This window comes from Exserohilum turcica, assembly GCF_000359705.1.
Source record: "Exserohilum turcica Et28A unplaced genomic scaffold SETTUscaffold_2, whole genome shotgun sequence".
In the NCBI taxonomy this organism is placed as follows: domain Eukaryota; kingdom Fungi; phylum Ascomycota; class Dothideomycetes; order Pleosporales; family Pleosporaceae; genus Exserohilum; species Exserohilum turcicum.
The window spans coordinates 95,454-120,471 of record NW_007360025.1 but is presented as its reverse complement, the minus strand read 5'-3'; the positions used below and the strand labels follow the sequence as shown (position 1 = coordinate 120,471).

The 25,018-nt window shown below is 54.6% G+C and overlaps 11 protein-coding genes and 1 non-coding gene across 12 annotated transcripts; 7 read left to right on the top strand and 5 right to left on the bottom strand.

Moving 5' to 3' along the window:
- Positions 1-262: 262 nt before the first annotated feature.
- SETTUDRAFT_178596 (uncharacterized protein) lies at positions 263-2,407 on the top strand (the record flags this gene model as incomplete). The annotated part of the gene is made up of 1 exon (XM_008027009.1): positions 263-2,407. The coding sequence occupies one exon, from the start codon at positions 263-265 to the stop codon at positions 2,405-2,407; it is 2,145 nt and encodes a 714-aa protein (XP_008025200.1).
- Positions 2,408-2,818: 411 nt separating this feature from the next.
- Positions 2,819-5,306, top strand: SETTUDRAFT_162786 (uncharacterized protein). Its single transcript, XM_008027008.1, has 3 exons — positions 2,819-3,112; positions 3,383-4,895; positions 4,949-5,306. Exons 1-3 carry the CDS (start codon positions 3,014-3,016, stop codon positions 4,984-4,986), a joined length of 1,650 nt encoding a protein of 549 aa, XP_008025199.1. The 5' UTR covers positions 2,819-3,013; the 3' UTR covers positions 4,987-5,306.
- Positions 5,307-7,186: 1,880 nt separating this feature from the next.
- SETTUDRAFT_162785 (uncharacterized protein) lies at positions 7,187-7,925 on the top strand. The gene has a single exon (XM_008027007.1). It carries the CDS (start codon positions 7,272-7,274, stop codon positions 7,758-7,760), a length of 489 nt encoding a protein of 162 aa, XP_008025198.1. The 5' UTR covers positions 7,187-7,271; the 3' UTR covers positions 7,761-7,925.
- Positions 7,926-8,111: 186 nt separating this feature from the next.
- Positions 8,112-10,091, bottom strand: SETTUDRAFT_162784 (uncharacterized protein). Its single transcript, XM_008027006.1, has 4 exons — positions 9,828-10,091; positions 9,619-9,781; positions 9,057-9,571; positions 8,112-9,008 (listed from the first exon to the last, which is right to left on the bottom strand). The coding sequence occupies exons 1-4, from the start codon at positions 9,843-9,845 to the stop codon at positions 8,178-8,180; spliced, it is 1,527 nt and encodes a 508-aa protein (XP_008025197.1). The 5' UTR covers positions 9,846-10,091; the 3' UTR covers positions 8,112-8,177.
- A 381-nt stretch (positions 10,092-10,472) lies between these two features.
- SETTUDRAFT_88128 (uncharacterized protein) lies at positions 10,473-11,009 on the top strand (the record flags this gene model as incomplete). Its single annotated transcript, XM_008027005.1, has 2 exons — positions 10,473-10,721; positions 10,779-11,009. The coding sequence occupies 2 exons, from the start codon at positions 10,473-10,475 to the stop codon at positions 11,007-11,009; spliced, it is 480 nt and encodes a 159-aa protein (XP_008025196.1).
- Positions 11,010-12,152: 1,143 nt separating this feature from the next.
- Positions 12,153-12,234, top strand: SETTUDRAFT_t21. Its single transcript has one exon. It is a non-coding gene; the product is annotated as a tRNA-Leu (tRNA).
- A 476-nt stretch (positions 12,235-12,710) lies between these two features.
- SETTUDRAFT_178591 (glycoside hydrolase family 76 protein) lies at positions 12,711-14,857 on the top strand (the record flags this gene model as incomplete). Its single annotated transcript, XM_008027004.1, has 2 exons — positions 12,711-12,879; positions 12,929-14,857. Exons 1-2 carry the CDS (start codon positions 12,774-12,776, stop codon positions 14,854-14,856), a joined length of 2,034 nt encoding a protein of 677 aa, XP_008025195.1. The 5' UTR covers positions 12,711-12,773.
- A 33-nt stretch (positions 14,858-14,890) lies between these two features.
- On the bottom strand, positions 14,891-15,217 carry SETTUDRAFT_153333 (uncharacterized protein; the record flags this gene model as incomplete). Its single annotated transcript, XM_008027003.1, has 1 exon — positions 14,891-15,217. The coding sequence occupies one exon, from the start codon at positions 15,215-15,217 to the stop codon at positions 14,891-14,893; it is 327 nt and encodes a 108-aa protein (XP_008025194.1).
- A 379-nt stretch (positions 15,218-15,596) lies between these two features.
- On the bottom strand, positions 15,597-19,144 carry SETTUDRAFT_178590 (uncharacterized protein; the record flags this gene model as incomplete). The annotated part of the gene is made up of 7 exons (XM_008027002.1): positions 18,852-19,144; positions 18,699-18,799; positions 18,511-18,648; positions 17,425-18,464; positions 16,908-17,380; positions 15,890-16,863; positions 15,597-15,837 (listed from the first exon to the last, which is right to left on the bottom strand). The coding sequence occupies exons 1-7, from the start codon at positions 19,020-19,022 to the stop codon at positions 15,597-15,599; spliced, it is 3,138 nt and encodes a 1,045-aa protein (XP_008025193.1). The 5' UTR covers positions 19,023-19,144.
- A 540-nt stretch (positions 19,145-19,684) lies between these two features.
- Positions 19,685-21,743, top strand: SETTUDRAFT_170964 (uncharacterized protein; the record flags this gene model as incomplete). The annotated part of the gene is made up of 1 exon (XM_008027001.1): positions 19,685-21,743. One exon carries the CDS (start codon positions 19,685-19,687, stop codon positions 21,353-21,355), a length of 1,671 nt encoding a protein of 556 aa, XP_008025192.1. The 3' UTR covers positions 21,356-21,743.
- An 84-nt stretch (positions 21,744-21,827) lies between these two features.
- On the bottom strand, positions 21,828-23,208 carry SETTUDRAFT_162780 (uncharacterized protein). The gene is made up of 4 exons (XM_008027000.1): positions 23,130-23,208; positions 22,959-23,076; positions 22,556-22,908; positions 21,828-22,504 (listed from the first exon to the last, which is right to left on the bottom strand). The coding sequence occupies exons 1-4, from the start codon at positions 23,175-23,177 to the stop codon at positions 22,100-22,102; spliced, it is 924 nt and encodes a 307-aa protein (XP_008025191.1). The 5' UTR covers positions 23,178-23,208; the 3' UTR covers positions 21,828-22,099.
- A 390-nt stretch (positions 23,209-23,598) lies between these two features.
- On the bottom strand, positions 23,599-24,446 carry SETTUDRAFT_134653 (uncharacterized protein; the record flags this gene model as incomplete). Its single annotated transcript, XM_008026999.1, has 2 exons — positions 23,599-24,045; positions 24,089-24,446. 2 exons carry the CDS (start codon positions 24,444-24,446, stop codon positions 23,678-23,680), a joined length of 726 nt encoding a protein of 241 aa, XP_008025190.1. The 3' UTR covers positions 23,599-23,677.
- Between the last annotated feature and the right edge of the window lie 572 nt (positions 24,447-25,018).

Below are 25,018 nucleotides of genomic sequence, written 5' to 3'. Positions count from 1 at the left end.
TGGCGTAGGCATCCAAGCTGCAACGTCACATCCTATGTTTTTGTTATCCACTTCTAGCATGCCGCTCTGATAAGTCGGAAACTTGAGAAGATTCAGGCATCTCTGAGGCTGAGTTGGTGAGGCTTTGGGGGCCCAGGCGGCAGATTTGGGGGCCAAAATCACATCCTAATCATCCCAGTTTGACTGCGCTGCATCTTCACTAGAGCATCAACACCGCACCTCAACGACAGCAATAGCAAGTATCCCCCGACCTCTCTCCAACATGTCTGGCATGCTTCGGAATTTCTCGCACGGCCTGTGGGATCAATATCCCATCGGCACTCGACTCGACTCAGCCTTCCTCTCTCGTCGACAGAACCAAGTGTGGTCCGCCATTTCCAACGCAGTCATGCTTTTCTGGTCGCTCTTCTACAACCTGGGACGCATCTGGCCGGTCCTGGCCAAGCCCTTGCTTGTTACTAATGTCAACACGGAGCTTCGCAAACATATACCACCTGGCAGTCGCGCGGCTAAAATAATGTACATAGCTGTTGCCTATCCGCTTGGGTACACGCTTGTTGCAATGGCCCTACTCCTGATAATACCGACTTTTATCGCCGTCATAGTCGTATTGCCGATTTTCGCTGTGCTGGTGCTGGGGCTATGGGCTATATGCGTTGTTGCACTGTTCCTGCTTTGGTTGACACTCTACCGGTATCCGGTTTTCGAACTTATATATCCCAGGCTACGCAGACGGATTCTCCTAAACAACTCTCATGTCTATTCTGGCCTTCCCCGAGATGCCCCAAGCATCCGCATCTTACGGCTGAAACCAGGTACGAAAAGCGAAAAGATCCAGTGCGAATTGATCGAGGGACCGCTGTCGGAATTGCAATTCGAAGCGCTTAGCTACGTTTGGGGGGTCACTATGGTTCCCTACACAATCAGTGTGAACGAAAGGTCGTTTTACGTCACATACAACCTGTATAGTGCTCTTCAAGAATTGCGCTATCCCGACCGTGAACGGCAGCTCTGGATTGATGCCGTATGCATCAATCAAAACGACAATACCGAAAAGAGCTCTCAGGTCCAGATGATGCGAGACATATATGCCAAAGCTTCCAAGGTGGTGGTGTGGCTGGGTAAATCGACTCGCGCCACCAGTCACGCTTTTGAGTTCATAAGGCAATTTGGGATCGCAGATGACGATACAACGGATGTGCTCTGGAATGATCTCATCATACGGCCAAATTGGAAGAAAATACGGGCTGAATACGTTCGCATCTGCTATTGCGAGTGGTGGAGTCGTGCTTGGATCATCCAGGAGGTAGTGGTTGGCCAGCACGTTGTCATGCAGCGCGGATCACACCAGGTTGAATGGGCAGCGGTCCACAAGTTGTTCACCTACAGACCATTTGGGAATGATGAGTTTGGCGATCACGAAGCCCCATGGTTCGTCAAGAACGTGGAAGATCTCCGAAAAGCAGTTGGCAGTGCTGAAGGCCCAGGTATGACACTCGGTGACTTAGTGTGTCGATTCAGATTCCAATCAGCGACATTTGGATCCGACAAGGTATATGCGCTGCTCGGTTTGCTCAGGCCAGACGACCCCTCTCTGATGACCCCTGACTATAGCAAGACACCAGATGATGTGTTTCTGCAGTTTACCGAATCCTACCTACTCCACAACGGAAACCTTGACATTCTCAGTCTGGCGCCTGGGGCCGAGTTGCAAAGCGTAAGTTGGTGTCGCGATTGGCGACTCAACCATGACGGCTCATTCAATGTATGCGGATTGTCGAGTCTACAGCCACCCAGGCTATTTTCATCATCGGAATCTCACCGGCCCGTGTTTGAAGTTGATTCTGAGCGTCGCATCTTATCGCTGCAAGGATACAGGGCTGATGTTGTTGCAAGAACTGGAGATTTCCATAGCAGCTCGAGTACCATGGGCGTCGACTGGGATCTGGTCTTTCGCAGCTGGGAGCGTGTTGCTGGCGAGAATCTCAGCAATGCTGATACTTCTGCTTCAAGAATGTCGTTCAACCGGACTGTCACAGCCGACTGCTGGCAGACGGAGCCGCTGGACTGGAGGAAACGGATCGTGCCTCGGCAGCGGCGTCGGCGCAACGAAGAAGACGCGTACAGGCTTGCGATTGAAGATGCCTGTAGCAACCGCCGTTTCTTCGTCACAACCAAAGGACGATTCGGTCTAGGTCCGTGGAACATGCAAAAGGGCGACGTCGTTGGTATTCTGTTGGGCGGGAAGACGCCCTTTGTACTTCGGGGATGCGGTAGCAAAAGCCTATCCAGGCATAATTCCATGGGTTATCACAGGCTCATTGGCGAGGCTTTCGTGGAGGGCCTAATGTACCGCACCGGAAGCTTGGAAGCCGATAATAATATGGGTCGATTTCACCTGCTGTGATATGTGCAGCCAACCTTCGGCGAATCAGCTGTGAGTATGCATATGCACGAATGGAGGCCAGCCTCTCTGGGAAGACATGGCGGTGGGCGGTTGACTGGGGCGGGCTAGCGACGAGGCGATGAGGCGGCGAGGCAACGCCGCATTCCTTTTATCTACGTACTACTTGTTGCTAAGTAGCCACCCGCCTCGCGACACGCTGATGACAGCCCCAACCGCGTCGTACTCGGCCGACCGTCCAACGCCACTGGCAGAATGCTTCGCGTGCGTAGCACAGTAATCAATCCAATCCTTCAGCGCAGCGCAGGCCCGGCTGCCTGCAAGCACCGAAGCGCAAAAAGCTTGCACGGCCGGTGGCTCCACAAATGCCGATCATCCAAGTCTCCTGCTTCTTCGAGCCTCGACGTTGCACTAGCCACCGCTCCCAACACTATCCACCTTCCTGAACAATGGCTGCTTGCCTGCGCCCTTGATATGCAAGGCCCGGGTAGCTATCGTCGCCGTCATAACTTGTCGCTCGTATAGGTTGGAGCGACTATTACATATACCCCTCGACGGTGCTGCCTGTGTCTTGTCAGTTGGCGCCTCGATACTGTACGCGTTGCCATCATGCGCCTCTCAATCGTGGTTGCGGCGGTCCTTTCTGGCCTCCAGACAGCCTCTGCGGTCAAGCTCTTACCGAAGAGCCTTGTCGAGAGGGAAGAGCATGTAAGTTCATCTTGTTCCCTGTCTCTGCAGCATCGAGCTTGGGCTCCAGCGGAATGTAAACACGGACGATCCTTATTTCTTACAACCCTATCTCCCCCTCGCACCACTCGCTGTCAGATGGGCGTGTTTCCTCCACAACCGCTGGACGCGTAGGTGCCATTTAGTGCTTATTCGCTCGAACCCTGGGCTAAAGCAGGCAAATGACATGGACGAGTCGCGCCCCAAACACGTGATATGCCTAGTAATACAAACAATCTAACCTTGAACCAGTTACAATCCGCACGGAACCCACGAAGCCTGGCCAAACGCGCGGATACTGATCCGTCGTTGCTATACCCTGCACACAACATATCCGTGCCAGTCGACTTCTTTCATAACGAGACGCGTTATGAGCCGCACAGCAATGACTCGTTCAACCTCAGATACTGGTTCGACGACACCTACTACAAGCCAGGGGGCCCGGTCTTTGTTCTCCTGAGCGGAGAAACCAGCGCAGTCGGCCGTCTACCGTTCTTGCAGAAGGGAATCGTGCACCAAGTCATCAAGGCCACGAATGGCTTGGGTGTCATTCTGGAGCACCGCTACTATGGCGAAAGTTTCCCTGTTGCCAATCTCTCGACCGAGAACATGCGCTTCTTGTCAACAGAGCAGGCTCTTGCTGAGGTCGACTATTTTGCCAGGAACGTGAAATTCGAGGGGGTGGATGCCGATCTGACTGCACCGAACACCCCCTGGATCGTCTACGGCGGATCCTATGCCGGAGCCCAGGCTGCATTTCTGCGAGTCGTGTACCCAGAGACCTTCTGGGGTGCCATTTCGTCGTCGGGCGTCACAACCGCCATCTATGACTACTGGGAGTACTTTGAGCCTATCAGAATTTTCGGGCCTCCGGACTGCATCAAGAACACGCAGCTGCTGATTGACGTGGTGGACGGTGTCTTGTTGCGCCAGAATGATACTGCCATGTCTCAGTCTCTCAAGGATGCCTTTGGTCTGGGCGATGTGACGGACAACCGCGATTTTGCCAACCAGTTTACCAGTGGCGTTTATGGCATCCAAAGCACCAGCTGGGACCCGGAAGAGGACTCGCCATCCTTTTTCTATTATTGCAAGAACATGACCAACCCGGAGCCTACTGGCGAAAATCTTCGTCCAACGGTTGCCAAGCTTGCCGCAGCAGCTGGCTATGCCAACGACACAGCAGTGCAGAACATAACCCTGAATGCCATTTCTTGGGTCAACAGCACCATACTTCCGGCCTGGCGTACATCCAACGTGTCTCAGGACTCCTTTTTTACCCAACTCAACGCCACCAGGCTTGAGGAAAACAGGGACCTCAGTGACTATGGCCTAGTCAGCTGGAACTACCAAGTGTGCACTGAATGGGGCTACATTCAGACTGGCAACACGCCCAAAAACATCATGCCACTAATCTCACGTACGCTGGATCTCGAGTACCTCACCTTCTTCTGCCGAGCGCAATTCAACATCCATGAGCCGCCTGAGATTGAACGCGTCAACAAGTACGGCAACTTTGACATTGAGTATGACCGCCTTGCCATTATTGGCGGAAACTCGGATCCATGGAGGCCTGCAACGCCGCTGTGGTACCCAGACAGCCGCAACACATCGACGGAGAAGCCGTGGCTGCTCATTAGCCACGGAGTGCATCACTGGGAGGAAAATGGCATCTTCGAGAACCAGACTACCCCTGAGCTGCCGCCAGCGCAGATTGTCTATGCACAGCAGTACATTAAGAACTTTGTTGCTGACTGGGTTGAGGGTGAGTTATCCATGCCTTGGTCAGAATACGAACAGTGTGCTAACGAGATGCAGAGTTCAAGGCAAAGACAGACCGCTCCGAACTGCGTTGATTGCGGACTGTCAGGCAGAGAGGCTTTTTATGTCGGTCCAGACATGGAGCTGCTGTAAGCATATGGAAGCTAGTGGCTATAATAGAGCTAGTTAAGATATGCACATAACACTAGCTTCACTCCTATAACGTCTGCTCGATTTTAACCTGTTGTTGTACTTGGCTGACCGCCACAGCACGCTGTTGATAAGCTGCTGACGAGTCGAGTGCTGACGCAACGACACTTACGACCGACTACTAAGTATGTTCTTGCAAGTTTAGCGATAGCCTAAGCTTCCGAGGTCCCTGTCGCTTTGAAGCAAAGGGTCCTGCAATCTCTTGCTTTTCACCTAATAGCACACCGTGATTGCGTGACACTTGTGTGCAGACGATTGATTCGCTGCATCCTCGTGTCAGCTTCTCAACTTCCGTCGTCTACTGTCAGAAGGAAAGAGAAGATTCCACAAGCTCGATTGAATTGCCTGTCACTTGTCACTTGTCACGTTTCCGCCGGCGCCGATCGACATACTACACCATGTGCATGCCATGGATCGCCGTGTTTTTTTTTGCCCTTCCCCAGCACATGCGTCCACGTCAGTCGAGCAAAACTCAATAGCCTATTTCTGTTTTTAGAAACAAAAGGGTTGCATACGTACATGCTGCACCCCACGAACATGCCGCCCTCTAACAAGTCCAAGGTCGCAGTCGCACTCGCGTGCAAGACTAGTAAGTAAGCAACATGACGTTGACGTTGTGACTTTTCCCGATTGCAAGTGCCATAGTGATAGCATGCCGCCACCCGATGCCGCCGCTCCCGAAGCCCCCCCCCTCTCACTCCCAGCCTCGTACTGAGCCAACTGTGCGTCTCCACTCGAACAAAGCTTCTTTGTGCCCTTGTAGTCTCATTTTGGGGCTGCACGCCGCTTTCAAATACGAGCTACAGGTGCAGGCGCTACCAAAAGCACGCTATGACGCAACACCAAGACTGCCGACGTCCGACTGTAGTAAATGATGGATGTCGGTGGATACAGATGGGTGTTTCTGCGTACTGCTATTGCTATTGTAGGATGAGGGCGGAGTGGCGCCGCTGCAACATAGCCACTCTGCGCTTTGCTTTTCTTGTTTTCTTTTTCCTTTGCACGCTCGCACGAGGGCAGCTTACGCTTACATACGTACGTAGGGATGGATTGGTTGGAAAAGTTGTGGTTGGGTGTTTCTTCCGGTAAGCCGATGCGTTGTTCGCCTTTACCGTGTTCATGTCCATACATTGCTGTATTATAGTTTCAGAGCAACCGGCAAGTCCGCATGTATGTAGGTATGTATGTATGTATGTATGTATGTATGTACACCCAGGTCTGGCTCGTCGTCGTCGTCGTCGTCGCCGCCGCCACGATACTGGATATAGTCATTCGCCGTCGACAATGCCAAGCAAAGCAAAGGCAAAGAAAGGCATTGCGGCGTGAAGATGCAAACTGCACATAATTCCCATGTACACATGCCTGACCAACGACATAAGCAGCACATGTACTGTAGTGCGGCAAAGGCAGATCATGGGGGCGCAGAGGACCGACTTGGAGCTGGAGCTGCGCCGGCACTCAAATTGGGTGTGATAAGTACTTACTGTAGTTGTATTAGCCATGGTCCAAGCAAGCAATGCAAGGCCAAGGGACGGCAATCAATGCACTCTTTCATCTTTTTTTTTCTCTTTCTATCTTCCCAATTCTTCACATACCTGCACTACAAGCAGCGAAATGCCAGCGTAATACACCAGAATTCCGCAGTAACCCATGATTTGGTCAGCAGCACCCGAATACGAGGAGGAGAAAGGAAACACGGCAGAGGAAAAAAAAAACGAACAAGGGGGGGGGGTGGGGGAAGAGGGGACCTTGCACTTGTTTTCCAGTCGTTACCGAGTGCTCGGACATCCGCCCGTCAGAAGCTTAGGCGAACTGGCTACGTACCCGCCCCACCCCATTTACATACTAGTACACACATACGTCGATACGGGAACCCTGGTATACTGCGTCGGATGTCATGGATGGAAGGCAAGTCAGTTAGATAGTTCTGCGCCCACCAAAAGGAGGCCTAAAAAAAGGGGAGAGTGGCTGAGCGGGGCGGGGGGAGGCGAAAATCCGCTGCAAGGGAGACGACGGTAAGATACTTACATACGTACATAATTACAATACAAGCCATTATTATATAAATGGTCTCTCCCTCTGTCTGCAAGTGCTCGCATTTACCATACAAAACTCAATATCCTGCTTTGCTGTTTGTCCACCACCAGAAACGCTTACTCATCTCACCACCATGCGCTTCCTCTCCACTCTCGTCACGACGCTCGCGTCCGCCTCGGTTGCGTCGGCCGCCATCGCCGGCTTCACCGTGCCCAAGGTGATTGTGGCCGGCGAGCCCTTTACGCTGACGCTCGTCTCGCAAAACATCAGCAACCAAGCCAACCTCGACGTGGCGGTAGCATGGGGCTTCTCCAACGGCACCGGCTTCCTGGGCACCCTGGGCCGCCACTACAACTCGACTGGGCTGGGCTGGCCCCTGAGCAACCGCGGCGGCAACAATATTGACCTCAACGTCACAGCGCCCGAGCAGCTCGACGGCTTCGAGTACACGCCCGGCGCAAACCTGACCCTCACCATTGGCGTCTACTCCATCTACGGTGTCTCGGGCGGCTACAACCTCGTCACTTGGAACAACACCGTCACCGTCGGCGACGAGGTTAGCAGTGAGACGGTTACCAGCTTCAGCAGTCACAATGCTGTCGGGTTCAGCTCATGCAAGTAGTCATCAAACAAAGACGCCGTGTCTGGTGGCGGCGCATCATGCGGAAATGTGAATACATAAAGATGGAATGATAAACAACCATGTATACATAGACTAGATGGTATATATTGCTTTCTCACCCAAATGCAAAAAAAAAGTCGACCAAAGCAAAAAGGTCAAACTCGCAACAACTCGCAACTGTCCAAGTCCGCAAACCTCATGCTTGACCATGACGAAACACACCTCTGACGTCACTGACGCCAATACAAGCTAGCACTAGTCACTGGCTATCTTTGGCACAGTCACAATCACATGTGCATGCATGTCATGTGGAGTGCATCCTAGACCTATTCCCAAAAACACTGAGATCGTCTCATCTATGATATATCATTCTTCTTTACTACTCATAGCTAATAACACGCAATCATTACACCCCCCTCACAACTTGTAATTCTTTCCATACTGCTCCTTTTGACTCTTCGCAGGCCTCCACTCAAAGTGGTGCTTGCCCTCCACCGCCTGCTTAACCTCTGGATCCGAGTCGTCCCTCTTGTCGAACATGTGACTACCAAAGTAGTCGAGCTCCGCCTCGTAAAATGACGTCGGTAGCTCCGTTCCGCTCGCAACCTTGAAGTACTCTAGCGTGGCACTGAGAGCGGGAACCACTTGATCCGTCTCGACTGACTTGGCCATCACCCGCCGAAGCGCCGGGAAACTCTTCTTCACATCCTCGGCAACCCGAGACGACAAGTTGAGGTTGAGCTGCTCCCAAGAAGGCTTCGATTTCAGCACCGGTGCGAGGATTTCATCCGAAATGTAGTCGGCTTGGATGATGCAGCCCGCGCGCCAGATCTGCCACACTTGCGAGTAGTCGATTTCCCAGCCATGCACACGGTCTGCAGTAGCAATGACATTCATGCCTTGGATATAGCTCGCCAGGCAGGCTGCATACGTTGCTTGCCGCACGTCTTCGATAAAAGCCTTTTTGTCCGACACGTTGAGCGCGCTGGGGGGAAATCCGCCGTCGATGACTTTGTTGGCCTTTTCACGGTCGCCACGGAATGCAGACGCGAGGCGGAATCCATGAGACACGTTCAGAGTCAAGGCGGGGACATGCATGTCAATGGCCTGTGTATTGCTCCACACACCAGTCCCCTCTTCACCAGTTACGTCTTGGACCACCTTGTCGAGAACCTGCGAGATGACGAGATCGCCTGCCTCGCGTTTGTGCGAGAGGTCTGCGCCAATGGAAATCAGAAATGTACCCCTCTAACTAGTTGTTAGTGTGCGACGCAAAAGAACCCAATTTGAACATACCAACTCGCCCTCCGAGTTCCACTGTGCAAACACATCACCAATCTCCTCATAGCCCATGCCCATCTTTCGCATGATGCCCCAGGCTTCGCAGATGGCGCTCATCATGCCATGCTCAATGCCATTGTGCATCATCTTGACATAGTGCCCGGCGCCGCCTTTGCCAATGACACCCACGCATGGCTGTTCGTTCTTGTCTTTGGCTGCGACTTTTTGCAAGAGCGGAAGAACTTCCTTGAGGGCAGAAATGTCGCCGCCGGGGCACATGGACGGCCCAGCCCGTGCAGCTTGGTATCCGCCACTGACACCGCAGCCGATGTAACGGATGCCAGTGCCTTTGCATTTCTCCTGCCGGCGCTCGGTATTCTCAAAGTGCTCGTTCCCGCAGTCTAGGATGATGTCGCCAGCGGACAGATGGGGCTCCAAGCCCTCAAGAACCTTGTCACCGACCCCGCCGTGTGGAAGAGAGAAGATGAGCAGACGCGGCGATGACAGTGACGTGCAGAGAGAGGCATAGTCTGCATGCGTTAGGCGCGCCCGTGGTCATCTGGCAAGGCTGACAAACCTTTGTGCTTTTGCACTCTTCCATGGTACCCCTGCTCTTCTGCCTTTTGGATGACAGCGTCCATTGCCTTTTCTGCAGGGTCCGAGAGCGAAACATGGACACCAATCTCAGCAAAGAGCAGGGCCATGCCACCGCCCATGCTGCCGCACCCAATCATGGCAATCTTCTGGGGTCAGCTGGGCGAGTGCGATGGGCATGCATCGACATACATTTGTGAATTGAGACATGGTCGCTGCTATGCCCGTTCCTCTTCAGGCCGTGGAGAACGCAGCGAGATGAGAAGTGAGCAGGCGAGTATAACAAAGTACAGGCCGGTCAGGGAGGAGAAATTGGGCAGGGCTGGGTCCTGGTAGTGCACGTATTTGTCGAGGAACTGAAGCATGTTGGGAGGCGGGTCCGATGTTTGTCATGCAGCGACAACAGTGACGTCGGTGGGGGTGTGTAGCAGCTGTTAGCTCAAAGGTCGAGTGATGTCGAGGGCGGGCGGCCGTCTTATTATAGGCGTTCCGGCGGTGCCGTGGAAGGTGGAGCTGGCAGCCATTGCGGATGCAGGCAGCACGCAGCCATGGGATTCCGGCCTGTTGGCGTATACGCGCACGCGGATTGGAAGGTGGAAGGCTAGCGGACGTTGAGTGGGATGGTGGAATGGGAATGGGAAAGTCGCGCATGCATGGTAAGCAGCCGACTGCCGCTCTACCGCTAGCGCGAGCCGCCTCGGCCAGGCAGCTTTTGGCAATTGGGAAAGCGAAAGCTTCCACGATCCGCTCCACGAACCGCTCCACAGCCCTGTACCCTCTCCCCACCGCCAGCCCTTTCCACTTGCACCGGTTGCTAATCGACTGTAGACCGCCGCCATGGAGGACGACGCCAAGATGGAAATTGACCAGCCCGAGCTGCGCGACGTGCCAGCTGCCGACCCCAAGGCCAGCGACGCGCAGACGGCGGCCGGTGCAACTGCAGTGCGCTCCATCGAGGGCTGGATCATCATTGTGACCAATGTGCACGAGGAGGCGACCGAGGAGGACCTTCAGGACATGTTTGGCGACTTTGGCACCGTTAAGAACCTGCACATGAACCTGGATAGGCGGACGGGCTACGTCAAGGTACGCGCCCACGATGCCCCTGGCCCTGTTTGCGGGCGCCCGAGCTAATGCGGACAGGGCTACGCTCTGATTGAGTATGCCACGCTCGACGAGGCCAAAGCAGCCATCACGGGCGCAAACGGCGAGGAGCTGCTCGAGCAAAAGGTCACTGTCGACTACGCCTTTGTGCGCCCACCGCCTGCCAGCAAGGGGCGTGCACGCGACCACGACAGGAGACAGAGCGGCCGCGGTGCTGCGAGGGCAAGGAGCAGGAGCCCGGGTCGCGGCGACGATATGGACGACGAGTAGTCGGCTGCGTAGCCTCAGCCCGAAGCGCCTCGCGCTTACACTGTACAGCAGCATGGGAGATTGGACGCGTCATTCCGGAGACGCTCAACAGCATCGTACCAGGCGTTGAATAAAAGCTCACCGGCCTGTCTCTCTGATGCAGGCCTGGTATTGACTTGACCAATGTGAGTGCCCCTCTCCCACTTTCTGAGCTTCAAATTAACAAGAGAGCAGGATTGTGTGCTTGCATATGACAAAAGATTGATGTGAACTGCGGTGATGTCGTGAATTGGCTAAGCAACCTGACCAATGCCTCGAATCGGTCCAAGAAACATGCATCTCAACAAAGTCACTACGCTTCCAGCCGAGTCGAGCAGAAGCGCACATGTAGTCGGTAAAACCTGCCTCAAGTACCATGGCCCCACCAAGCTCCATGCTAACCACTTCCAGCCTTTGTATTCCTCTTGCTCTATCTCGGCTGCATGAGTGTGAGAGCAGGACCGGACCTCGGCACGGAACAGCTTGTAATCTGAAAAGACGCAATATTGGAGGCGCTCCTAGTACCATGCCAATCCTGCCTTAGACCCCAAGCCGCTACAGCGGGGCGGACAAGATAGGTGTTTGTTGCGCAAAAGCATGCGAATTAGTTTCTCCGAGCGGCCCGCATTACTCTGCAAGTCTCATGATCTTTCTATATATTAAGTTTAGGGCCATCCCGTAGCTAGCAAGCACATTTTCGTCATTGATTGAAAAAGCCTATACAGCATGTGAAAGCAAAGTGTCAGGTAGTCCTTGACATGAGACTGAGGTGACCTGTCCAACACGCGCGCACGTTCACGTTTGCGTTATCGCCCTACCCTGCCTGGGCCCCCCTCACAATGTCATCATAATGACTGCTCGGCACGAGGGAGGATTCAGCCGCACGTGCACTGCTTTCCCAGCGTAAGCCCAGCATGACCTGTGTGCGGAATGCTCGGAAATGCGAGTGCGAGTCGCTTGAAAATATCAATCGTGATCGCTATGTGTATTTACCGCACTTGAGCCGATCCAATCATTTCGTCTGCGTCTCCAAGGCGTGTCCTGCCAATTTCTTCGGCTCAAGAGAACGGCTGGTATTTGCAATATATCCCAACTAAAACTTCTCGCTAATATATCATCACACCAGGCAAGATGGCCGAGCGGTCTAAGGCGCTAGCTTCAGGTGCTAGTAGAGAAATCTGCGTGGGTTCGAATCCCACTCTTGTCAACATCTTTTTTGGCCCAAGCGATTCTTTTGCTGCTGTAGGGACTGCTTGGAGAGATGCATGGCTGTACCTTTTTGCGATTCCAGATAAGTGGGTCCGTGCGCGGGAAGCAGCAAGCGCGGGGCAAGCGTGGCAGGGTCGCGGCTTGGCGTTATCCTCCACACATGTCGACGTCGAGGCATAGAGTTTGCCATGCATATATCTTTTTCTTTTGCATGCTGGCGCTAGATTGCCCGGGACCACGATACGCCATGCACAGTTGTTGCAATCAGTCGTCGCCCAAGGTCCCATGAGACGACGAGAAAGAGCAAGGCGCTGAAACTGCACGCGCGGGAAGGTGGACTTGGCCAGATCGAATACGCCCACGTCCAGCCGACGGCAGTACGCCTCTTCTGGCCATGACCTCTCCACTCCCCCGCATGAAGCGCTGGCTGGACCTACCTATCCATTCTATGCCTATTCATACCACTGCTGTCTGGCGCCCGCGCAGATCTCCTCAACGAGCGACACGCGTCGCATCGGGCGCTGCATATTGCTGACCATGCGACTCTCTCGTGTCGCGCTGTCTCGGCGACTGCAACTCTGGCTGTCGCTGCTTCTCTTCGTGATCGTGACCGTCTCAGCGGCTAGCAACCCAGGACCGCAAGGTGAGGCTGAGCAATGCGCCTGGCTATGCGCTCTGACTGATACGCCCAGAAACGACTCGGCCGGTCTACGAGCCCGATAACCAGATTGTAGTTGTCTTGCCTCCGCCTGCCGAAGAAGCCTCTCCAGCATGCTCGGGTAATGCGTCAACCAACGCCGCCAGGTACTCTGCCGCAGAGGCCAATATCCTCCATGACCTCCACTCGGCGCTGTCCACAATGCAAGACAGCTACTTCGCCGTGTGGCTTGGAAAGTACACCACCGCGATAGACTGGACCGCGGCCGTAATGTCCACGTATGTCTCGGCGACACTCTCGACGCTCTCACGCTCGCTTTCTTATACGATGCCCGGTACGTTTGACAAGAGCAGGAAACTGGACGTTGAAGCGCAAATGGTGGAGAATGAAATCAACAAGTACTTTGCGCAGACTTCGGCGTACTACTTTGGCGAAGACCACTTTGCCATTAGAATGCAAGCGTATGACGATATTCTCTGGGTGGTACTGGGCTGGCTGGAGGCGTCCATGTTTGTTGAAAGCCATTCCAATAGCCACTATACGGTCAATGGCGTAGTAGACAAGGGCTGGCATGCGAGCCAGTTTGTGCCAGCTTTTGCCCACCGTGCACGCGTGTTCTACGAGTTGGCCGAGAAGGGCTGGGATTGGAGGCTCTGTGGGGGAGGCATGACGTGGAACCCTCGATTGCTACCCTACAAGAATGCCATTACCAACCAGCTCTTCATCTCAGCAAGTATCAGCATGTACCTGCATTTTCCTGGGGATGAAAACTGCTCGCCATTTTTGTCGCAATACGACGCGTCGAGACCACACAGCGAGGAGCTGTACGATGACTGCGATCAAGAAAGGCGAGGCCGTTACGATCCCGTCTATTTGGCCAACGCAGTCAATGGATACGAATGGCTGAAGAGCAGCGACATGACCAACGAGCAGGGCCTGTACGCCGACGGCTTCCACATTGCAGGCTACCGCACAAATCACAGCAAAACGACGTGCGACGAGCGCAACGAAATGGTATACACGTATAACCAAGGCGTAGTGCTCTCCGGACTGCGCGGCCTCTGGGAAGCCACGGGTAAAATCTCGTACCTGGAAGACGGTCACGAGCTAGTCCGGAATGTCATCCGTGCAACAGGCTGGACAACGGATAGTCTTGACTCAACGCCATCGTTTACCACCGCAGCACGCCGCTCGTCTCACGATAACAAGGAATCCCAAGAAGAAAAACGGAAAACATCAAGCCACTGGTCGGGCCTCGGCGCAAACGGCATCCTCACCGAACTCTGCGACCCTTCTGGCCACTGCAACCAAAACGGCCAAACATTCAAGGGCATCTTCTTCCACCACCTAACCGCCTTCTGCAAGCCTCTTCCTACTGTTCCCATGCGAGTAGGCAAAACCCACGCTGCGGGGCGCGAACTAGCAATGCTCCATGCAAACAGCTGCAAAGAATACACTCCGTGGGTGATACGCAACGCGCAGGCCGCACTCGCCACGCGCGACGAAAGAGGCAGATTCGGAAGCTGGTGGGGAGCATTTGATACAAGTTTCATGTCGCAGCGCAGCCATCCCTCTTCATCTCACAACGATGAGCAGCCCCGCGGCAGCGAAAACGCAACGGACTACCGTAACACGGGTCCTCAGAGCGGTCTCTCCAACGACGAGCAGAAAATGTATGTTGATGCTAGGTCTGTAGCGTCTTCTGGTACGGCGGCTGCTACGTATTTCGCATCTATTAGAGATGGCCATGACGATGATGATGGCGACAGTAGCAGTCATGGTCGCACAACTAGACGCAAATCAGCAAAATCGTCAAAACGACACACAGGCGACCTGAACGATCGGGGCCGCGGCCGCACGGTAGAAACCCAGGGCAGCGGTGTTTCGGTCGTGCGCGCCATGTTGATGTTTGTCAAGCGGTCTGCGAGCGAGGGCGATGGTGCTGATGACTGGGATTTGTGAGTCTTTTTCCCCCCTCGTTCTTGAATCAAGAAAATCAAAGATATGACTCGCTTTTATTAACGCGTCTACCCTTTTTTCTTTCTTCTTCCGTCCATGTAGATTTACATTTCCGTCTGTACAATCGCAGTCGCAGTCGCAAATACATACATCCGATGCTTTTCGATACCGCCAGGGACAGCGCGGTAGAGTTATTCTTCTGTTCCTGGTCGCGTTTGTGCTGTTTTCGGGCTTCGTGCTTGTCGAGGGGTTGTAGGCGTCGTGGATGCGGCTGCGGTTTGCATTGGATTCTGCGCATTTTATATGCGTATGCGTATGCATGTGCGGAGAACTGTGCGGGCACGCGGAGAGACAAGGAAGACATGTGCATGCGTAGAATGACAGCAGGGAGATTAAAAGAGAGAGAGAGGGGGGAGAAACAAAGGAGAAATCCAAACAAACGTATTACTAACGTGAAGACGAAGAAAGAATGGAAAAAACAAAAATAAAAAAAATCAGATAGGAAATGAAAATGAAAATGAAAATGGTAGAAATCAAGAATCCGCTAGGTATACCTCTAATATTGCTCAATGTCATTCTTTCTTTAACTCTCCTTCTTCTTTTCAAGATGGAAAAGCAGAGGTATAAGTACCTAAGGGTTTACCCGACTTGAACTTCAACTTGCACTTGCACTTGCACTTGCGTACACATATACATATGTATGTATACATACACATGCACTCTCGTATTCACTGATTCACGCATTACATGATACCCAGCTCGCCAAATCCCTTGAGCACCTCCTTATCCACGCGACTCAGCCACTCATCGTGAAACGCCTGTTCGCCGCCCGCGTGCTGAATGGCCTGCTGCAAATGGTCTCTGACAAAAGCGACAAGATTGATTTGATGCACGGGATCGCTGTAGATGAGTTCGCGCTTGCGAATGTCTTCTGGGGCTTCTGGTTCCGTGGGGTGGTAGGGCTCTGGGGGCCAGTAGAGAGAGCTATCAAAATGTGTTAGTTGGTGAAAAATAAAGTAAGACTAGATATACATACTCTTGCGTCCGATCATCCATGCCGTCGAGCAGTTCGCCGAGCACGTCGGTCCAAACACCTATCAGGGACTGCAGTTTTGCCAACATCCATGGCTGGCCGCCTTCGAGGAAGCGCGTGAGAACAAGACACATGAGTTTCTTGTTTGGAGCATCGCCAATGTTTTCAATGTGACTGAACCATTCTTCTAGCAGCCAATCCAGCGTCTTTTCGAGTCCTTCGCTGGAAAGAGAGGCCAGGGCTTCGAGGAGGACGGGAGGAGATGCAATGCCAATGCGGGCGAGGACGGTAAAGTAATCTGTTTCTACGACGCCATCGACGGCGCGAGAGGGGAGTTCGCGGTATGGACCGTGGGATTGGTGATGTGTCCATGCGCCGTTGAGGCCTTCTAGAACCTTTGCGAAAAAGCCAGTGGATATCAGGTCGCTCGTCAACACCTTGATTGCTTCTTCACCGCCGACGCCTTGCGCGCCACGAATGATGCATGTCACAAGGTGCGTCATGATTCCATTTGCTTCAGGCTTTAGGGTACCAAGCAAGTCAGCGAGTGCTTGGAGGATGGCAGGCCGGAAAGAGTCTGCTAGCACTGCAGAAGGTGCAAGGAGAAGATAGGATTCGGTAATCTCAATGGCTTTGCGCAGGGTATCATTGTCCATGGCAAATAGAGGAAGGAGGTATTGCAGAAGGTTGAGAAGTTCGGGTGGCGTAGGTTCAGGAGCCGATGGCGTTTGCGCAATAATGGATGCCCACAGATCTAGGGCGTCTTCAAGAAGGTAAACTTGGGTTTCGGAGCCAGGCTCAATGGCGCTCTGAATAATGGGTAAGAAGGAGACGTGAAAGGAGCGCGAATCCGCCTTCATGGCATTGGTCAGACGAGCGAGTATGGTGAGGATAGCTTGCTTCATTAGATGTTCATGTCCAGACTGCTCCCACAGTGGAGGTAGGAGTGCAATGATACTGTTGGCGTACGGCGTAATCTGCACCGGTCAGTCTGAGAACACACTATACATGCACTACTTACGTGATGCTCCATTCTCTCGACAATCAGGCTGATGGTATTCAGCAGCGCCATCTTCGTCTCGGGAAGCTCGACCTCTTGCACCAGGGCCATGAGCCTGTCGAGTGTAATCTGCGAGTATGGCAAAAAGGCATCGGCCTTGAACTCCCACTCGTCTGCAACGGCATGGAACTTTCTTCCGGCTGTTATTCGAACAACCTGGTCATTCAACGGGTCGCTCTTGTCGAGGAGATGTTGGAAGATTTGGTAGACTATGGGCTTCTTCTCTTGGGCCATCTTGATGGTGATCCATTGAGAAATGATTATGGCAATTCGACGACGGATGATGTTGAAGCCCGGGGTCTGCTTGGTCGCTTCCACAACCAAGGTGTTTTCCAGAAAAGAGTCAAAGTCGACCTTGTCGTGGAGGATGTCAGCTGCAAGGCCAATGGCTGTGTATACCGAGTCCTTGAACAAGATATCCTCATTCTGGGGAGCTGCAGACGTTAGCCAAGCCCAACTCGCCAGGACGAGTACTCACTCGCGACAGAATAGAAGACTTGGAGTAGAGGCTCGATGATCAAATCTTTGAAATTCTTTGCAAGATCTAAGAACAGCTTTTCGGCACAGGGTCGGATGGCGAACTCCCAGTCCTCTGCGCCTTCTTCCATCTTCTCCCACTCATCGGGCTCCTCCTCCCACATGCGGAGGTCGCTGGGTCGAAAGACGAAAAAGCGCTGGACCAGTGCTGATATCATGTCGCCAACAAGGTCGTCTGTGAAGAAGTTTGTTCGAACCATGTGCGTAGCCTGATTCTTCTCATCTTTTTCCTGCTGATGCTTGAAGCGAAAGGTCTGGGTGGGATAAAAGACCATTTTCACACAGGCACGAATCAACAACAAACCTTTGAGAGCGAGACGCTCGAGAATGGGTGCTTCGTCGTCGGCATCGCCGTCAGTGCCAACCTTGGCCCCTTCTATCGACGTAGATGCCCACTGCTCGCCCACTTTTGAGACCAGGCTCCAGTAATCGCGGGCAAGATCTATCGAGTTGGGCAAAAGAACAAAGTCTGAGGGGTGAGTAGTGGCCATGTTGAGGTGGAGCTTGGCGAGCTGCAGCAGGTGCTTTCCGACCTTTTTCTGGACTTCTGCCGCAAGAGGAGAGTTTTCTGGCGCTACGTACTGTAGGAACTCTCCGAGGTGAGTACGGGTCAGGGTCCAGAAGTCCTGGATGTCCTTGTCCCTGCCTGGAAAGTCATATCCGGCAATGATTAGTCGTCTGATGGTTTTGATAGCCAGCAGACTGTGGTCAATGCTCTCTATTGCGCCGCCCTCGTCATCGCTGCCATTGCGGAAGAAGGACTGCCATGTCTGTACCTTGTTCACGTATATCGCACCCAGAACACTGAAGATTTCGGGAGCCACTGTCTGCAGGCTTTGGCGCGTGCGCAGTAAGCGTCCGGTAGACAGTTCTTTTATGATGTACAAGAGAACGAGGAGCGCGCGTGGGAGCTGCAACGGGTAAGCGTTTGGATCGGTCGAGGAACGGAGGATGTGGAGGAGCTGCTGGAAGAGATCTGGCCTGGTAGTGTGAGATGGTTCAGCCGACAACAGCGACGTCAACTCACCAGTCGCTGGGGAACTCGAAGCGGACAATCTTTGCGACGACCAGGGCGTTTTGGAGGGCCAGGCGGGGATCTGCCTCGTTGACGGCGCTTTCGAGCAGACGCCCCCGGATAGTCGCCTTGTCCTCCTTGCTCACAGCACTGTAGGTGTTAGAGTCTGCTGCCATGTAATTGTGTTTGTGGAGGCGCACTTGGTGGCAGTCTTGCGCCAGTACTTGTCGATGCCGTTTTTCAGTTGGATAATGGCGAGATAGCGCACTTCGAGCGGAAGGGAGCGGTCGAGAAAGACGGCCTGGGCATTTTTTTTAGCCGTGTATTGGCGGTGCATGCTCGTCGGTGCATACCTGGAGGAGAGGGTAGAAGCCCTGCGTCTTCTCCCAGTGCTGCAGCTGCTTTGCGCCGCTCTGGACCTGCGTCTGGTCTGTGGACGAGGCCGAGCGCAGGACGTGGAAGAGGATGCCCTCTGTCAGGGGATTGGCCTCGCCGGGGACCTCGACCTGGAAGGCGGCGCTCATGGTGTGGTGTTGTGCTTGGAGCTACGGCGACGTCGTGGCGGGGTATGTGCGGGCAGGCAGCGAGTCGGGGAGCATGCGCTATGGGCTGGCTGTCACGGTGAGCGGTGAACAGGAAACGAGCCTGCCCACCCAGGCGAGAGGAGAGGCGGGAGAGGAAGTTTGCGGGTGCGGCGTGGTTGGACGAGGGCGACAAATTCCATGTCCATGGCCATGGCGGTCTCTGTTTCTCTCCCCGCGCCCAGCTCGGACCTCCGAGACACAGGCGGGATGCCACCAAGTACTACTGGAGTGCTTGTGTATGCGCATGGGCAAGTGCCAGCGCCATGAGGCACCAGAGAGGGGGGATTGCCCATCGCCCGACACGACGCCATGGCATTGCATGGCTACTCGTCTGCGTAAGGAGGCACATGTAAGTATGCTGGTGCATGGCGCTGCAGCTCGCGTAAAGATGCCGTGTGGTCGGGACGTTTGTCTGTTCGGTCCCCAGCCAACCTCGGCCCATGGCATCCCCATGGCATCTCGCGACCCTCGCCTTCGTATCACGCAACCACCACACGCACATGTCGGCGTCCCCATAACTACGCCTGCTCTGCCCGCCTCCGCCTCTGCCGCCGCCGCCTCCTCCTCCTCCGCCGCCGCCTGCCGCCTCCCAATGCTTCCCGATGCACTCCGCAGACTTCGCCGCCGCCCAGCAACGCATAGCAGCCCGCCGCGCCCAGCGCGCCCTTGAGCACCGCAACCACCATGGCCCGTCTCGCTCCGCCCGCGCCCTATCGCGGCTGCCGTTCCCCCTGAGCTCAGTCTCGTCGGCGGGCTTCACCGTCTGGGACGCGATCAAGGGCCGCTCCGGCACGCGCCCCGAGTTCCGCGTCGGCCAGGTGGATGCCGAGCTGCTCGACGAGGAGCTGCTCACGCTGCTCAAGGACCAGGTCGCCGAGGGCCTCAAGTACTTTGGCTCCCACGTCGCCGACAACTACGCGCCCGAGATCCTGCTGGTCCTGCGCGCCATCCTGTGGAAGCTGAGCATCTGGGACCAGAACGCCAGCTACGGCGCCCACCTGCAGGGCCTGCGCTACACCGACGCCCGCAGCAGTGCCCCCAATCGCCCGCCCCCGAAGCCCTGGCAGAAGATTGCATACGGCGTCGTGACGGTCGGCGGCCGCTATGCCTGGACAAAGTGGGAGGACTACCTCTTGTCCGCGTCCGAGGACTACACGCGGCCCGAGAGCGCGCGCCTCACCTTCATGGGCCGCCTGAGCGAGCTGGCCGGAAACGCCCACGACGTCCTCGGCCTCGCCAGCTTCCTCGTCTTCCTCGTCGACGGCCGCTACCGGACCATTACCGACCGCCTGCTGCGCCTGCGCCTGACGCCCTCGTCGCACTCGACGTCGCGCGAGGTCAGCTTCGAGTACCTCAACCGCCAGCTCGTATGGCACGCCTTTACCGAGTTTCTGCTCTTCCTCCTCCCGCTCGTCGGCATCTCGCGCTGGCGCCGCATCCTCGCCCGCACGCTCAAGAAACTCCGCGCCGCCCTCCTGTCCCTCATGGGCAGATCACCCGCTGCGTCGCATGACAGCGAACAAGCAAACACGGGCGGCGAACTCGGCTTCCTCCCCGAGCGCACATGCGCCATCTGCTACCGCGACCAGAACCCCACGTCGGCCAGCGAAGCCGACATCATGGCCGCGTCGGCCGGCGCCGGCGGCGTCGTCGGCAGCGCCGCAACAGACATTACCAACCCCTACGAAGCCACGTCGTGCGGCTGCATCTACTGCTTCGCCTGCCTCGCCCAGCGCATCGCCAACGAGGAAGGCGAAGGCTGGACCTGTCTGCGCTGCGGCGAAACCATCAAAGAATGCCAGCCCTGGACCGGCGACATCATCCAAGAACAACCACGCACCGCTGTCCACCCGCCATCCTCGCACCCCAACCAAGACCACGACAGGCCCAACACGGCAAAGTCGGTTGGCTTCGCTACCGCCGACACCCCCGCCACCACAACCACAACAAAGTTCACCCCCAACACAGACGACACGGACGACTCGCTCGACGAAAAGGCCTCGCTCCTCCGTGAAATCGACCCCATGCCCGACCACCACCACCAACATGCCCATGGTCTCCTGGACACCTCGCACACACGCGGCCTCAACCTCGGCGAATCCCTCTTCACAGAGAGCTCAGAGTGGGCCCGTGCAAGCGAAGATCGTAGCGATAGCAGTAGCAGTAGTAGTAGTAGCAGCAGTAGCGATGGCAGACATACCAGCGATGACGAGCACAGCGAGGAGTACGACGAGGATGAGGAGGAGGAAGGCGAGGAATTGGAGGCATTATGATGGGATGAATTCCTTTTTTTTTGATCCATTTATTACTCATCTCCTTGTTCTTCTTCTCCTTCTACTACCACTACCACTACCACTACTACTGCACCTTGTTTTTCTTGCGTCTTGATGTCGCGACCTTTGGTCCTTGAATAGACTGTGTGGGCGGATGCATGCATGCATGGCTGGATTGGATGACGAACAAAAAAAATACGTCGACTTGTCTATTTCCTTTTGCTTTTGCTTTTGCTTTTGCTTCTCTCGTTCATTCCCTTTCCCTCCCCCTACGACGACGATAGTACTGCTTTTCATTCGTTGCAATTTTTCTTCCTCTTCTGCTTCTGCTTCACACGTCTTGTATACTAGACCTAGTCAGCGTCACTAATGCATGATACCCTGATTTCAAGCACATGAACCCCATCTTTTTCTCTCTCCCTCTGACAGCACGTCGTCTTGCAAGAAAGAAGAGACAAAATAGGTGCTGCATGTGAACTGAGTATTGCTTCATAATCAGCCACCTTCAATGGCCTTGTCGCGGTGATATATAGTGTAATAACTACCCACAAAATATCCCCGCGTCGTCTTATGATCCTATTGCAAGTATTTCGTAGTCTATGCACATAGACGCATCTTTCACATGGCATGGCATGGCATCAGTCAGCCTGTCTTTTTGCGCCCAGCTTCTCTTCTTGCCAGGCCCCAGACTCCTCCCCCTACCAAGAAACCAACTTTGCACCTTGACCAGTCCTACAATCCACCTCACGTCCGCATAAACTCGGCAAACCTCGGTAACGCCGCCATCTTCTCCTCTGGACTCGTCGTCTCGGCAAAGAAAATAAGTCGCTGGTTCTTGTCCTTTTTGCTCTTCTTTTCCTCCTTGGGCGCCGCCTCCTTGGTAACCTCGTTGATGAGATCGTCGACAGAGTTGGATATGTCGCCGTTTTGGCCAGGAGGAAACGCGCCAGGCGGTGGGGCACCGAAGCCTGGTCGAGGAGGTAGCGCGCCAGGCTGCCCTGGTATGCTGCCTGGTCGTGTAGGTATGGCGGTGTTGACGGGTGAAAAGGGCTGCGGGATGCCTTGGGGTGGGTATGCAGGGGCGCCTGGTGGAAAGCCTGCGGGAGCGCCTGGAGGAGCGCCATAGGGCGGTTGGACGACTGGCGGTGTCTAGTCATCTTGTTAGCCACAATTCCGCTCGCAGACTATGCATATACCTACAGCATTCTGAACAGGCTCCACTGGCGGCGGAAGCACGCCGTTCTTGCGGTCCTCTCTGAACTTGGCGGCCCTCGCCTCAATCTCTTCCAGACTCTCGTTGATCTTGGGCCTCTTGTTCGGCGCTGCCTGCCCATTCACATAGGCGCCACGCATCGGGTTACCTGTTAACCGCGCGCGCTCCTGCTCCTCGGCGAAATGTGCCTGTGTGACTTGCTGGTTGTGCTGCTCTATTATCTCAGCGGGGACACCCTCCATGCCGAAGATCTCCAGCTCGAGCCCTTGGCGCCCCGGGTTGGCATTCTCGACATGTGTGAGGTTCTCCTTGTGGACTTGGTTCATGTGCACCGAGAGACCTGGTCAGCGGTTAGAGGACCGGCATGCGGCGTGTCGCGGGGCGTCGTACCTCCGGCCGTGTTGAGCCGGCGTCCACAGCGGTCGCATTTGAAGTGTTTGGCTTTTTGGTGGGAGATGAGAATCTTGAGGTCGTCAAAGTCGCGCTCGCAGTAGTAACACCATGGTCGCTGCAGGCGGTTAGTGTGTGTGCATCACGTGCAATTTGCAGGGCGTGGCTGACCTCGAGCTTCTGGTTGAGGTCTGGGTACCTCTTGCGCTTCTTCGTCATGGCTGCGGGCGGGCTTGATGGCGTCGGGGACAGCGGCGGTGGTCGCGATCGCGGTCGGGAACGTCGCTGGAGGTGAAGCTCCAGCGCTCGCGAGGCCTGTCGACCGAGCTAGCCTAGTCTAGCGCGTGCGTGGCCCATGCGCAGGCTCGACGACTTTTCTTCGCCGCCTCGCCCTTCTCGCCTCCCCCAACATCACAACGGCACGGCACGGCACGACAGGCTTCAATGGCTTCTAAAGCGAGGCTAAAAAAAACCCCCATCTATGCCAGCCACATCTCCGCTTGGGACGACGCAACCCGCACATCAGCCACTTGGTCTACGACACCTCTACAAGTCCCCCCGGGGAGCATCCCACAGCCTCGCGTCTTGCTTGGCTGTGGTGCATGCGGCTGTACTCCAGTACGTGCATTCTTGGTTGCAAGAGCAAAGAAAAGGTCCTTCATAGTTCACACTACTCGCTCTTCGGAGAAATCCTACGAAGGGTGTGACTCCTTGGCTACCTACATCTCTGCAGCCTCCACCAGAGCCATCAAGCTGAAGTTTACATTGTCTGCTTCGAGCGCCATCATGCTGCGGATGGCGATGAGGCATCTTTCTGCAAGAACATCCTCGTCTGCCGTGAGTTGCCCGAGGTCGATTGGACGCTTCCGGTCTCCGTCGAGCTGGTAGAGGTGGTCATTCTTGCACTTGACAAAGGCAATGTAATGATAATCCACCTCTTCCTCGGCACTGCTCGGCGCTTCCGTGTTCCCCTTGCATGCTACGCTAGCATATGAAGTCTCCAGCTCGGTGCTATTCTCCAATGCTTCAACCAGCTCGTCTACGCTGGAGCTTGTGTTGAGCACTTTGGCAATGACCGAGTCGTTTTCTAGTCGGGTTAGAATGATCTTGCCGGCTAGTCAATGTCTTACTGAGTCTATCCCTCGCCTCTCCATTGCAAACAGTGTGCAGTATTGCATATAGACCGCATGCATTGTTGATTGTTTGTTTGAAAAAGACGACATCCTCACTCTGCTCTGAGCTTTGAAAGCTCTCAAGCAGGGCATCTTCATCCTCGACTTTCTTCTCGTATTCTTCTGTCGTCGGAAATACCAGAATCAGCCCCAATACCGGTCTTGGGACAAGTGCTAGTAATTCCTCATCCAATGAAAACACATCTTCAAACTCCAGCGAGGCCGACAAGCCGAGCTTATGCGCAAGCTCTGTGAATACTTCTGGATTAGACTCGAGCGGAATGAAATGTTTGCTGTAGGTCTGAGCAGTGCTCATATCTCTGTGATACCTCAGAGAGTACTGGAGATAGAACAGAGTGCTGTGATTTGAGGCGCAGAGCTACTGTGCTCAACACCGCACTAGTTTTGATGGCTGCCTGCAGAGCTAGTCACGTGTGCGTTATCAGTCCTGTGTAACAGCCGTCTTTGAATCAACATTTATCAACACTGAACATGACTGAGTTTTAAGTATTACTACCCTCCACCATCGGCTGATCCCTCCCAGACCAAGGAATGCGACGCAGTGTCTCCTAATCACCACATAGAGGTGGATACAGCGGTTGAGTGCCGGACCGTGACAATCTCTAGAAGCAAACGTGTTTCGGATTTGTCCAGCTTTCTGAAGCGGGTGGGGGCTGTGCGACTCTTGAAATGCTCATTCGCCTATTATTGTCAAGAACCATGGTATTGGAAGATTCCCGACTAACCCAGCCAAACACGCACCAATGGAAATCGAGCAATCTGAGAAAATTCAGTGAGCAATGAAGTGAAGGAAAAAACCACTGCCGTTAGGCAGACATGGGTATGATCGTTAACCAGGTGAGAGAAGAGACTGTCGCTCATAGCGCC

Bases quoted from the DNA above. Each gene is read 5' to 3' on its own strand.
- SETTUDRAFT_162786 (XM_008027008.1), top strand. From the start codon at position 3,014: ATGCGCCTCTCAATCGTGGTTGCGGCGGTCCTTTCTGGCCTCCAGACA. The intron at 3,113-3,382 runs GTAAGTTCATCT...ACCTTGAACCAG, and splicing joins TTGTCGAGAGGGAAGAGCAT to TTACAATCCGCACGGAACCC. The intron at 4,896-4,948 runs GTGAGTTATCCA...AACGAGATGCAG, and splicing joins TGTTGCTGACTGGGTTGAGG to AGTTCAAGGCAAAGACAGAC.
- SETTUDRAFT_162785 (XM_008027007.1), top strand. From the start codon at position 7,272: ATGCGCTTCCTCTCCACTCTCGTCACGACGCTCGCGTCCGCCTCGGTT.
- SETTUDRAFT_162784 (XM_008027006.1), bottom strand. The intron at 9,572-9,618 runs GTTTGTCAGCCT...TAACGCATGCAG, and splicing joins AAGAGTGCAAAAGCACAAAG to ACTATGCCTCTCTCTGCACG. The intron at 9,009-9,056 runs GTATGTTCAAAT...ACAACTAGTTAG, and splicing joins GGAACTCGGAGGGCGAGTTG to AGGGGTACATTTCTGATTTC.
- SETTUDRAFT_162780 (XM_008027000.1), bottom strand. From the start codon at position 23,177: ATGACGAAGAAGCGCAAGAGGTACCCAGACCTCAACCAGAAGCTCGAG. The intron at 22,909-22,958 runs GTACGACGCCCC...ACCGCTGACCAG, and splicing joins CCGGCTCAACACGGCCGGAG to GTCTCTCGGTGCACATGAAC. The intron at 22,505-22,555 runs GTAGGTATATGC...CAAGATGACTAG, and splicing joins TGGAGCCTGTTCAGAATGCT to ACACCGCCAGTCGTCCAACC.